Source organism: Odocoileus virginianus, chromosome 18 (assembly GCF_023699985.2).
Source record: "Odocoileus virginianus isolate 20LAN1187 ecotype Illinois chromosome 18, Ovbor_1.2, whole genome shotgun sequence".
NCBI classification, from domain to species: Eukaryota; Metazoa; Chordata; class Mammalia; order Artiodactyla; family Cervidae; genus Odocoileus; species Odocoileus virginianus.
The window spans coordinates 55,544,458-55,557,972 of record NC_069691.1 but is presented as its reverse complement, the minus strand read 5'-3'; the positions used below and the strand labels follow the sequence as shown (position 1 = coordinate 55,557,972).

Sequence of the window (13,515 nt, the reverse complement as noted above, 5' to 3'; positions counted from 1 at the left end):
GGGGACAAAGAACATGAAAGAGTATTTTGCCACGGTAGTGCTCTTGCACCATGCTGCGGCCTAAAAGGCATCACACTTTTTAGAAAGATTCCTCTCCAATCAAATAGAGAGGAAAAGGTTGACCCTAGCCTAGAAGCTGGGGTATTCTGGATGGCTCTGTTGTGTCCTTAAAGAGAACGTGGACCTTCCTTCTAGAAGGGAATAAGACGTTTGAGGAGATAAAGCAGTATTTTTTAGCAATCACATTAGCATGAAAAGCACAGAAAGCTAGAAAGGCTGAAAGGGGCAACTAGCATTCATCCAGGAACATCTGTCTACACACAAAAACCAACAGCTGGACGAAGAAATGAGGAAGCAGAAATGCCACTTCGAGCATGGTTCTCCAGTAACCAACTGGGAGCTGGGTCTCACCTAAAAGCGCCCGACCAGACAGATCAAGGATCTTGCTTCTCTGGTAAAGCAGCATTAACTAGAACCAACCAACCACAAACCAAAACCAAAAAAGGAACTCTAACGACTAACACATCCTGAGCCTAGAAAAGGAAAATTAGGTTTGGTAGGAAATAATAGGCCTGATGGACATTGATCAGTTTGGGGTACCTGATCGATTCTAGGAGAATATCCTAAACCTAAAATTCTCTCGAATCATGGGGAAAGAGTGTGTGCAGGTTAAATAGATGACCCGACATAATTTCTAAGAGTAAACAAGACACAGAGAAGGAAAATACCTAAAAACGGGGAGAAAGGACGCCTTAAACGCCTACGACTCGTCTTTGAAGAGAAAACAAAAAACCTTATTCCCCGAAAGGGGGCAGCACAAAGTTACCCAAAAGGGCATTAAGAGGCCAGTTTTGAGCCCATAAACACAAAAATGTCCTCTCAGGAAGTAAAAGAAAGTAGAGGAAGCATAGAAAATTAAATGTAATGTGTTCCTTCAAAAGCTGATTTTCCAGAACCCTCTTGGCCCCTCATCGCTCTACCTCCATTTCCAAGAGAACTTTCTCTAAGTATGTACGCCCTCCCCCGCGCCCCCATAGAGTGTAGCATCAACATTCCTACAAACCTATTATAAGGAACAGCTCAAAAACAAACGCAGTAACCTTGCAGTTCCTCCAGCAAGTCCGTCTCGCATTTCTAGAGCCAAAGGTCCAGATGAGAAAGTAGATCCAGGAAACCTTTTTCCGCCCGCTCACCAAAATGGAGACTCCAGATCAGCTTCCGCAAAAAAGAGCGACCTTAGCACAAATGAAAAATTCAAACGACTCTGGGGGAAACGATTGAGGACAATGTTGTCTTCAAGGGCAACTGAACAGTATTTCAAACAAACCGATTTTACTTAAGGGGATGGGGAAATTACACCCCAACTGGTATTAGGAGTGTTCCTAAATGGACTTATTTACCGTAACTTCGGGACTAAGCTACATTTTTATGAAGATGGAATTATTATGGCTAGCTCCACCGAAATATTAAGTTTTTAAAAGCTCTTTGTCCTTGCCGGACATATTTCGTTTGGCATTGTTAAACGCCATCCTTTGGGAAGGAAAAAAGGAGAGTAGAGCGTCGATAAGTAACCCTCGTCTCACATTTTTAGAAAACGTAGAGAAGATATGAGATTAAAAATTTTATCGTAAAGACAATCTTTTAAAATACACACTATTTAAATGACCAACTGGACAACTACGACTCCGTGCTTGTGGCTCACATCTAGAGGCAGGGTTCTGCGCTCCAGCCCTCTAGGATAACAAGTCGGCTTTTAAGGAAACGCCGTGGAAGGCTGTTTGCTGGTCATTCTGAGGAGCACCTGCTGGTGAAGCGAGGCAGGTCCGCCCGAGACGCCACCGGTCTCACCAGGGCACGCTCACACGTCCGTACCCCGGGGCGCAGCTGGCAGAGCGAGAGGCAGCTGCCGCCGCCGCGAGCCAAAGCCGGGAGCTTGCCTCACCCGGCCGCCCGACCCGACCAGCGGTTCCCGCCCAGCGCACCGCTCGCGCGCAAACCCGGGTGCGACCTCGAGCTGCGACCTCCCGCGGCTGCACCCGACCTCACCTGACGCGGCGCCAGGGAGGAGAGCGGCCGGAGGAGCCTCCCCGCTCTGCCCCGGGCGCCCCCGGTCCCAAACCTCCGCACACTGCGCGACCGCGGCAAGTCTCGAGACGGCCCGAGAGCGCCGGGGGCCACGCGCGCTGAGGCGCCGGACCACGGGGCACACGAGCTGATACCACCCGGCCGGGGTGGCCGGTGCACGCCACCTCCCACAGGACGGAGGTGCCAGTCCACCACAGGAATCCTGCCCTTTTTCTAGAAACCCCCGCCCCCACTTTCCCTCCAATACACTCACCTGCGTCTCGGCGCAGTGCTCCTCGCGCTACACGCGGCCGTACCCGGGCACGTCCACGCCCGTGCACGCTGCCGAGCGCGACTGGTCCCGCTTGGCTCCCGCCGCCCCCAACCAGCCCGTGCCCACACGAGGGGCGGTGCCACCTCCCGAGGCGCCCAATTCCCTCGACTCCCGCCGCCAGGGGCCGAGCTCTAGGAACTTCCCGTGCACCACCCCCGCCGCCCCCACCAGCGTTCCCGCCCTGAGCCCGGACGAGGGCTCCCGCCGAGGCGAGGCCGGACTCCGCAGCCCAGCGCCGCGGCGGCGCGCACCGCCCTCCGCCGCGGCGTCCGAAACCGACTCGCGGCCCGGCGAGGCGTGCCCGCCCCCACCCCACGCCCCCTGCACTTGCCTGCTGCGACTCGGAGCTGCAGCCGCTACTGCTCGCGCCGCCAGCCGTCACACAGCCGCGGAGGATTCGCTCCGGGCGGGCTCCGCGGAGAGGCGGTGGCGGCGGCGGCGGCGTCCCCAGTTCTGACGGTGGCGGGAAGGCGGACTGGAACCCGGCAGAACCCACGCCCCACCCGCGCGAGCCGGCGACCGGCCTCCTCAACCGGCCGGCAGCTGCCTCAGTGACGCCCGGGCGCCGCGGTCCCGCCGTTTGTAGCGGGGCGGGGAGGAGGGGCTTGCTTGGAAGAGCGCCAGGAGGCGGGGCCGGCGGCGAGTTCGCGACGCCGCGGCTACTGCCGCCGGCGCGTGCCCTGCCCGGCCGCCCCGAGGGTCGGTGCCTGGGAGCAGACGTCTGACTGCGGCCGCTCCCGTCCTTCTCTCCCGGCTTCCAATTCCGAGCAGGCTCCCTGACCAGGTTCCCCGGGAAGCGCGGAAAGCGTCGTGCACCCAGAAGCGTCAGATACCAGGTGCGAGTTTGCAAACCCCGAGGCTCCGGACGCTAACCGGCAACCAGAGCGATTCGCGCGAGGGGTACTTTGATAGATTATGTGTATCAAGTATATATACATATATATACTCACATCTTGCAAGCAAAGCTAAAGGGCTTTTTCCCTACTTCACAGCGGAAGGGTCCGGTCCCTCAGCGAAAAAATAAAGGTTTGTCGGCGCTGCCCTTCTCTGCCTTTCTAGATGGAATCTGATGTTCAAATAAGCCCCGAGTACCTGTGCGGGGTGCTATTCTCTGCTTCAAACGCAAAAGTAGGAAATTCTGCACTCGACTATATAAGCGCCTGCCTCTCGCCGCATCCTTCCACCACCCACCGAAGCCCCGAAATGGCCAACTCTTCTCCGAGGGGGCGTCCCATCGCTGTATTTCCTTGGCCCGCCCCCACGCCCAGCTCAATCTCTTTCCTCAGGAAAAACCTGTGCCTGTCCTCAAACCCAAGGCTGGGAGTCAAAACCGACTCCAAACCACGCGGCGGAAGCACGTTTTTACACCTGCTCAGCCGTTTAATTACGAGAGCACCTGTCGTGTTTTTTTTCCCCCCTTTTGCAAAAGCTTCCGTTTTAACCCTTCCCCCTAAAAAACTACATTTAAAAATATCACCTGTCAAACCTACCTGTAATCGCAAGAGGTTAAGAGAAAGGAACTGAGCAGTGGGCGGCTGAGTCGCCGCAAGAACGTGACCGAGGTTACAGCTTCAAGGGCATGATGCGGGTTTGATGCAGCAAGGTCCGCTAAGGGCGGCCAGCGCTCCCCGCCCCCACGCGACGGGCGGGGCTGGGGGAGAAGAGGGAAAAGACTGCTCTAACCCAGGACGAGGGTGGGGGAGACAAAATTGCCCTTTTGGGCGAAGTTAAATCAGACACAGTAGAGCAGAGGGCTCAGCCATGATCGAAATGGAGACAGTCCATCCCTCAACTTGGGGGACCCGGACGAGGGACACCAGAAAGAGCCTATTGATTCTATATCAGCATTTCTGTTGTCACTCCAGTTACGATTTGCAATTAAATGACCTTAATTGACTTTGTACGGGTTCCTGGGAAAATGGCTCAAAGCGCCTGCGTCTCTCTGACCTCCCTCTAAACAGTCAATTATAATATTCCCATCCCAGGCAGGCGGGATTGCTAAGAATGCCTGTTTCCAAACGTCAGGCAAAAATGGGCCTACCAAATTTGCCGATCCAAGCCTAAAACTCTTAGAATGCCTTAGGACACCCTACTTCCTGAAACTGACGTCTTGAAGTTATGGGAGTCCTCTCTCTCAACAGAGTTCCCCAAGTCTTCCAAAGTGCTTCTACTTGGCTAACACTGCATTTTCCTGGAGAACTCCAGAATATGTTAAGCTTTATAAAGTAGGCTTACCAATCACTTGGCTAAAAGAGGGAAGGGGAACCCAGGAGTACCTGGTGTAGGACAGACTAAGCAATAACTAAGAGAAATAGTTACTTTTTAATCCCCCAAAAGGTGATATTTAAACACTCGGCATTTTGTCTTTTTTCAGACTTATTTGTTCAGATTCTAATAAATCTTTTAGATGTCCCATTTAAGAGGCCATTTTACCAAGGAAATTTTATGGGCCCCAGACTTCCTATCCTTCCATCCCCCAAATACTCACACCTTTTCCCCTGACTTTTAGGAACTGATTTCTTGTTAGGGAAATAATTTCTTAGGTTATTAATGTCCACTCTTTACCCTCCCCCCATGTTAAGACTACATTTTATAGACTGCACTGTAGGCCTAAGAAATAAATCACCTCCACTTCCCTCGCACTCTCAACATCCAGAGGATGGGTATAATAAATGTAGGAAAAGGCTGAAGGCTTAGAATCTTAACCAACAGGAGTGTTTGTACATGACTAGGAGCGGGAAAAGAACCTGTTCGCCGAGAAAGTACAGCGACATCCAACCTGGCCCATCGGTGTTAAGAGTAAATTCTAAATGGTTGACTATTTCTCTCACTAGGGCCACAAGAAAGCCAGATCTGCAGTTGGTAATTACGAGAGAAAACACCCAGCCTCGACATCAGTTTCGCTAACCTATACTTGAAAATGGAAAACGGGTAATGTATTCAACCTCCAATTTCCCACAGTTGTATAGCTCTCATATTAATTCTTTACAAACGTGAAATAGGTGGGTACGTGGCAACGTGCTGGGCATAAATTAAGCAACAATGGCCACACGAAGTCCTGTTCGCCGCTGAGATCCTGTGGTAGGCAGTGCCACCGTGCAATCCCCAACCCCCACTGCCCCAGAGATGGCAGAGTCGAGTCCAGAGGAGGCCGGCCGAGCGCTGGCTTTTCGAACCAGGTGGGTGGGTGGGGAGGAGAGCAAAGAGAAATTAACCCCAGCCGGCTTTGTATGTTTTCCCCATCCTCTCCCTCTCTAGCACCACACGGGCGCTCTCACGCACACATACTCATCCACACCCCCTCGTGCCAATAATTTAAACTTCTCTTAGGCAAAGCCAGCGCCACCACCACTCCCTCCACCCTCCTCGCCCCAAGATCACCCTTCCAGCGCGAACACCCTCCCCCTATCCCACGTCTACCCTGGGTTCTCTTTCACGCAGTAGAAAGCCAGCTGGTTTCTCCTAAACCCTGAGAAATCACAAAAGTTAAAATGAAGCAAGAGTCTGCCCAGCGTCTCATCCCCAACCATCTTTCTTCAGGCGTCAGTTTAACAATAGCTATTCGAGAAAAACCGGGGGGGGGGGGGGGGCGGCAGCAAGGAAGAGGGTGAGTGAGGGCTGTGTAGCCGAGTTGGCTACTGAGGTGGCTGCGGAGCCCGTCGGCTGCTAAGGGGTTCCCCCTCGCCCAGAAGGCGAAGTCAGCCGCGTAGGACCAAGGACAGGGCTTGGAATCCACTTCCCAGCGCCCAGCACAGTTCGGCTTCCACGCAGCCGCCCCTCCACAGACACAGCTCTAAGGATCTTATTTACGCTTTTCTGAACAAAGGGAATCTCATATCCGGTACAGGCTTAAGAATTCGGCCTTAAATTGGCTATCTTCTTTTAAAACAGAAGCACGATAATTGGCGACCGTGATTTCGAGTCCGCATACCTCGCAATGATGCGTTTTGACAGCTTCTACCCACCCCAGCCCAGCCCCAGCCCCAGCCCTCGGGCGGCATGTACTTTTTTTCAGTCAACTACAACTCGCTGCCTGGTGCAGCATCTAAATTCCATCTGGCAATCCTATCTCCCCAGCACATGTTATCTGGTTAATGCAATTAAGTATGGGGTTTTCGCTGGTCTAATCTGCAAGTCCAGGCTTCTGATTCCCCTTCATGGTTCTAAAGCCTCTACAGTCCTTCGGTTGCTCCGCGAAAGTAGAGGCATGCATCCCCCCGCCCCCCCAAACCCAAGTTATCCCTCTCTTCCCACGAAATGAACTTCCAACCTCAATCCCGAAGCTCACTCAACATCTAGACTCCCACTGTACCCACTGGCCACATTTACCACTTAAGTTTTTGCCATTGACATTTGCGAATATTCAATACGTCAAGCATGCGTCCACTGTCTTTTAGTCTAGCTCTCTAGAATTAAAAAGCAGAGCAGTCGCTTTGAAATGAGACAAACATGTGCAATTAACTTCTTATTCTGTATTCCGCTCACTTACAGGTTTTCTGGGTTTGCCAGCGCATCGCTGCAACTAATGATTAAAGAAACCAAACCGAAACTTACCTTTCTCCCTTAAGGTTTTTGTGTATGTGTGTTTTTAAAGTAACGGTGCAGTTCTCCCAATAAGGATGAGCAAGAAGCTGCTGGATAGTTCTCTTAAGACAGCACGAAACCTAAACTGTGCTCGGCTTAAAAGAAGCAAATAAAAAGAAATGCTTTCGACCCCAAAGTCCAACGCTAAAAGAAATGGCAAAAAAAAAAAAAAAATACGAACGGGGAGGGGAAACTTAAAAAAGAGAGTTTAAAAAGACGGAGAGACTACCCTCCTATTGCCTTTCAACTAAACAAAAAGGGGCAAGAAAAACAAACGAAGGAACAAAGAAAGAGACGAAAGAACGTTTTTTCAAAAAGACGATGTCTTTCTCCTTGTTGCTTTTTAGTAGGTCGCTACAGGAGTAAGCTGCTGCATCTCTAACTGAGAACAGAAATAAGGGGGGAGGACGTCTTAAAAGGGAGGTGGACTGGACCACAGATTTATAGCACGGTATCACCAACCCCTTCTCTGCCTCCGCACTGCCGTGTGTGCAGCTGCTCGGCCAGGCTCCTATCCCAAGCAGCACGCGCGGAAGTATACGCTAGGTCGCTTCACAACGCAACTTGCTCATCTCCCTAGGATCCTGATTGGTCTAGACGGTTCTATTGAGTCCGCCCAAGCGAGGCCGCGCTACATGATTGGCTAGGAGCTTGTGTCACTCTCGAGAGCTCAATGGAGTCCCGTTTCAAGGTAAGTTGTGCGGAGAGGTACACACTTAACACTGGCGGCGAAGGGAAATGCAAGAAGCAAAAAGAGATGGGGAGAGAGCAACGTGGGAGGGTTGGAACTGTACTATCAGAGTTTGCGATGTGGCACGACCTCCTTTCTTCTTAAACCTTTCTGCTTCGGAAAGACTCATTTCCTTTGCCATCACTGCCGCATCTGGGGCACGTTTCTTTGTAACATTAAAACTCTGTCCGGTATGTATGAGTCAGTGAGAGCGCCCTGTCTTTGATCTGAGTGAAAGGGATGAATGTAGATCCATTACTTGCACGCATGCCTTTTTCAATTTGTGTTCCAGTATGCTATATTAGATAGTAGGCGATTTTATGTGTTTCTCTATTTGAATATATGCATATTGCTGCTGTTTGTTTGGGCTTTTTAAAGCTTCTTTTTAGGAAAAGAATGAAGTCAGAAATGCTTTCAAATAAAGCTGCACGGTTTGAATTACCTATCACTAAATGTTACGATAGGAAAGTGCAGGATAAACATCCTGTCCAGGGAAAGAGGAACTGAGTTGAGCTAAGGTCCTTCACTTTGAGGTGTATGATGACTCTCAAAAAGAGCAGCTGTATATAAAATTAGAACAAGCCACTCCTTTGCATTTGCTGGCGGTAGTTCTTGGACCACACATGTATTGCTGACAGTAAAGATAGTCGAGCCTTTATCTGGATTTAGAAAGTTTAACCAGAAGACCAAGTGCTGTCAACCCTTCTGCTTTATAGATGAAGACTACTTTATTAAACTCCATATATTAATAACATTCAGGAAGCTGAAATTGAGTTTTATTCATGGTATTTATTTCATCCTCCAAGTGAAAGTGTAGTCCTCAAGATCGACTTAATGTATAAGAAGAAACAATATCCACTTGACCTAGGTTCTTTTTCAGCTTGGATTTCTTCTTTTAATCTTGAAAAATAGCACCAGCTTCCTACACAGTACTTACAATTCTTACACAATGTAATATCTTCTCTAGAAGCTCATTCCTTTCCAAAAGAAATTCCTTTACTTGTTTATTACTAGCCACTATCTTTGAGAATGCTGGAAAGAAGAGGCACGGGTAAGAGTTAGAGACGGCAGCAGGGCGGAGTGGGATGGAGGGAAAAGGGACAGATAGTCACAATGCAAAATGACTACAAAGTCAGGGTTGAAGTAAATCATAATTCCTTGAAAGTGTCCTTGAGTGCTGATAAATGCTTACTGACAAAAAAACAGAAAACCTGTTTATTTCCCATACAGCCCATATAATATATCTGAGATCCTTGGGTAAAAATAACTGGGAGTTGGGAAAGAAGGCCTGAATCTATATAACTACCATTTATAATTATCATGCTGTAATCCCCACCCCTACATCTTACGTAACAACAGGCCTGGGGTCATAATTTCACTTAAAACTCTTCTCTAGACCTGCGTGGAAATCAGGGGAAGAAGAAAGCAAAGCTTTTTGAAGAAAGAGAGTAAAGGGGTGGAGGAAACAACAAATCAAGGGAAGAAAACAGAAAGTCTCCACCTCATCCACAATAATCAATGTATGAATAAACAGCTGGAAGATTCCGTTTGTTGTCATTTTCCTTCAAACATTCCTTTCCCCCCTAGATCTGTACAAAAAATAAAATAATAAATGCCAGTTGGGTAAAAGTGTAATACTGTTTAGTCAGAATTACCAATGAAGTAAATTGTCTTTTCTCCTTGTTAATATGCTCTTAATATTGAATGAGTTGCATTTGATCATGTAATATTTTCAGCAATTTGAAGAAAATCTTTACCTTTAACTTACAATTACATAAGTTTTATCTAACTGTGGAAACTAATACTTTGTTTATTTTGTGATGTTTGTATCCACAAGAAAGGTTTTGTAGGTAACAGTAGTAAATTTTTCCAAGATTTGGGGGAGGGTGGATATGGAAAGTTGGGTGTGGTGTGGAGTGATGAAAATCCAGCATGTGTGTTACGTCATTAAAGAAATTAACCTGAAAAATGGTAAACTTGTCCACTCAAACGCAAAATGCTAAATTCTACTCATTCAGTATATATACATTTTTCAGGTTTTTTCACAGGAGCAAATATTTTTCAAATGTCTTTTTCAACATGTTTCTTTCTCTGTAAAGTGGAGTTAAATTATTTAAGAAATTGAAAACATCTTAAAATACTAGTTTACTTCCTCAATAAAACAAATGTTTTTAAATTTAAAAACTTTTAAATGGATATAGTATAAGTAACTTGTAGTTTTCCAACTTTTAAAAATAAAAAATGGAATACACTCTAAAACAAATGATATCTCGATGTAGGTTTCACTTTGAAATTCATACTGTTATAGACTGAAATATTAATATACTCTATCTTACAATTAATAAAGACCAGGTATCAACCTCACATTGTACATTAAGCACCTACAAGCAATCCCTCTTCATTCATAGTTGAGTAAAGAATTATCCAGAGCATCTGATCTTGCACTAGAAAAGCATTTGAATTATGATTGTCTTGTTAGCTCTGATACATCTTCAAAGTACTTGATATTATTTTAAACTGCAGCAGAGAAGGAAAGGTATAGGGAGTCATTGAGAGTTTGGAAAAAAAAGTTTGACATAGAGAAAGCTGCAAAATGAATGGTTCTCAAAGCAGGAAAAAAATAATGAATTTAATTGATTCTTTTACAAAAATATCTTTATAGAGGAACAGTCATTCACAGGAATATTCATAAGCTATTGTGGCCATTTTTTATGATAAATAACCCCCTTATACTAGATCCGAGGAGAAATAGTATCCTCTATTTTAGTATCCTCTAAAATACTTTCAGGATTTATGATAAAGGTGACTGTAAATTACAATTGTAACATTTTTTAAGCAAATAAAGCAGTTAAGCTATTTAAATGAGTTTACAATGTTTGGCTTAAGGTGATTTCAAACATCATATCCTCTCATAAATAAAAATATTTGGCTTAACTTGTTGGGCTGTTTGGGATGAGGGAGGAGAGTGTCTGTGGTTCATAATGTGGAAACTGTGACAGTTTACTGCCTGCGTGAGAAATATATAGCTTGATGATTACTGTTTTATTTATCCTTCCTAAAGAAGTATGTCAACTTTACTTGCACGGTTTAGAAAACAGGGGGGAAGAAAAGTTGTCGAGAAAACTGATGCTACTTGAATTTAGAACATGGCAGCGGGGCAAAAGAATGAGGCGGGAATTAGCACCATGGACAGAGACAAGTCGAGCCAGCCTGACTACAGGTTTGCAAAGAGTTTTCTGTCCCTCCCAGTGAGACACGGAAACTGCAATTTGGGGGGAAATTTCATGTCTACAGACTTTAAGGAAGAGGCTCGCCTGTCCATAGAAACACGTTTATTTTGAACAGGCTTGCTTTTGTTAGGACTCGGCCATAGTGACAAACCACCAGGAAGGTTAAGTGCCCCGAACTGGCTGTGCGCACTCCACTCTCCTCCTTTCAGACACTTCTTCCCCCAGTGAGCCTGCCAGTCATCAGTGTGTTCATACAAAATAAATGCAAATCCAGGTAGTCATCAAAAAGTCTACTAAACCTACTCCAGAGTTTTTAATCCTCGAAATTCCCAGAGGAATCGCAACAAAAACGTCTACCCGTCAAACCCTCTCTCCCCTCCCCCAATTCTTCCCCCAGCTCCCTCCATCGCTTGGCAGAGGGGCAAAGCCTTCTATCAGAAGGTGAGTGACCTCGGAGACTATTTTGCAAGGAACCCTTTACATTGCAAACACTTTCCATTAGGGACTGTGCCAGAGATGGCAGTGAGCAGGATCACAGACATCCTTTACTTTCTCTTTAATTTTGTCTTTAAACTCCTGTTTAATGGAAAAGGCTAAAGGGAACACCTCAGCAAGAATTGACCCTAAATTCTGAGGTTACTGCTTACACTTAAAGACACATGAATTGTATAGTTTTTTAAATTAAACGTAATGTAGTGTCTCGGTAAAATTTTAAAATCAGCCTATATTTTTCTTCCTCCCCACCACCATCGCTTTTTTTTTCTCTCTCGGCAAAACTTGTATGAGGTTCATTCTCCTTTAGATCATTTGCCAGCGGATATTCAGGCTAAAATCTGTTGCACGTGCCCCAGAGTGTCTCAGAAAATTTATTTGCAGCTTAGGATCAACGATCATTTATGTAAACGCTCCTACAAATGCCCTCATGTTCTTTTCCCTCCTCTATTTTACTTGGGACCAACTTTTAGCAAGATAAACTCACGTCTTTCCTGAGCATGCAAAGGGTGATCTAGGCGACCAGGGAGGGTGAAGTAAGAAAAACGGGAGGTGAGAAAGGGCAAATCAGAGCTTCGTGTCCATTTCTTCCAGAGGTGCTAACAGCCTGCTCTAAGCTTCCTCCTAGAGCCGATACATCTCATGCAAAATTAATACAAGTAATTAAAAATAGCAGTTTGCAAAGTTAAAGGAAACCATCTGTCTCAGCTGGTGGCAATCAGTCTTTTCGCCGGTCCCTTTGCCGGGACCTGGGAAGAAGCGGTTTTTCTGCTTCCGAGGCTCGGAGACTCTTATATTCAAGATTTATGTTTCCACTTGTGTGCTATGCACGTCTAATTTGAAATAATAAAGCCGGGCTGAGCAACCAGTCAATCAGAGCTATCAACGCGGCTCGGCACGCAGCCCTGCCCCCACCTCCCTCGATCCCTCACCTTCTTTCCCTCCTCCCCCCATCTCGCTCTCCTTGCTCTCCCCCTCCGATTTCCCCTCTCCTCCGCTGCCTCACACACTCCCACTTTTCCCCCACGTGTGTTCAGATCAAACCCTTGCCCCATAGAGCAAGTGACCGCACCGGAGCCCGGTGACAAAGGCAGAGTTTGTATCAGGAGAAGACTGAGGCCCGGGGAGACAGCGGCTAGAGAAACAGCTGTCTTATCAGCCCGCTGCAGAGATGGAGATGGCTCGAGAGGTCCTCAACAGATAATCACTTGAATGCGTTTGCAATGCGCCAAACTTCACGCTTGATAAGGCCAACCCAGTGCAGAGAGCAGTCCAGATCCTGCTCCATTCTGTTTTATCTGGGCTGTAAATTAAGAAATTGAAATTCAGGTGGCAGAGGCAGCAGTCGGCTGATAGACCGCTAAAGTAAACTGTCATTAAAATGCTTTCGGCAGGCAGAGAGGGGGCGCCCGGAACGGGATCTCTTTTTTTAATGGGGGGAGGGGAGCGGTGAGAGAAGTCCACCGGTTTTAAAAATTATTTGGGGAGAGGAAGCTGTAAGGGAAAGTTGCAAAGGGACACAACATCTTAGTCATGATTCCTAGTCATAGTTACGATGTAGAAACAATTAGAACAAAATAAAGTTGTGTGAAGTTCGGTGTAAATAGAGATTAAGGGCCAATTTAAACTAATCAGATTAACAAAACAGAATTCCGTCTTTTTCAGAGCATAGGATAGAGAAAGCTCTCTGACTCAAGTATTAGAAACAGATTCCAAATGGACTCTAAAATTTTCCTTTTGTTGTAAGAAAAGTAGATTAACCAGATACAGAGGAGTGTACGTACCATAAACGGAGGAAACCTGACCTTTTTGTTGAAGTGATGGGGCCACAGGAGAGATTCCAGGCTGGCTTTTAGAATAGCCAAAGAAGTTGTCAACCACAGAAACGATTCTGCTTTAACTACTTACAAGAATGAGAGTTCTATCTCATCCACCCCACCCCCTTTACTCAGATAATCACTATGGGTTATTTCGGGAAACTCAAGAAATTCCACACATGTATTTTGACATCACCTGATTCTCTCAGCACACTTTACATCTACACACTTCTGCTTTTATGGATATGGGACATGAAATTCTAT

At 46.8% G+C, this 13,515-nt stretch overlaps 1 protein-coding gene and 1 long non-coding RNA gene across 16 annotated transcripts in view; one reads left to right on the top strand and one right to left on the bottom strand.

Moving 5' to 3' along the window:
* ELAVL2 (ELAV like RNA binding protein 2) overlaps nt 1–13,515 on the bottom strand; it is a 169,248-nt gene that overhangs the window by 136,697 nt on the left and 19,036 nt on the right. For 4 of the 15 annotated variants that reach the window (XM_070480723.1, XM_070480724.1, XM_070480725.1 and 1 more), the window contains exons 1-2: nt 2,339–2,436; nt 1,101–1,235 (exon numbers count right to left, since the gene is read on the bottom strand). The exons of 1 other annotated variant lie outside the window; for it this stretch is intronic. In XM_070480723.1, coding sequence (XP_070336824.1) covers nt 1,101–1,132 — 32 coding nt within the window. In that variant the 5' untranslated portion in view covers nt 1,133–1,235; nt 2,339–2,436. Of the gene's footprint in view, nt 1–1,063; nt 1,236–2,338; nt 2,437–2,729; nt 3,140–3,348; nt 3,557–3,888; nt 3,963–6,952; nt 7,041–13,515 lie in introns of those variants that run through there. 10 more of the 15 variants (XM_070480730.1, XM_070480735.1, XM_070480727.1 and 7 more) reach the window with 10 other exon arrangements.
* Nucleotides 2,803–10,577, top strand: LOC110148299 (uncharacterized). Its single transcript, XR_002317135.2, has 4 exons — nt 2,803–3,234; nt 5,233–5,329; nt 6,890–7,673; nt 9,109–10,577. It is a non-coding gene; the product is annotated as an uncharacterized lncRNA (long non-coding RNA).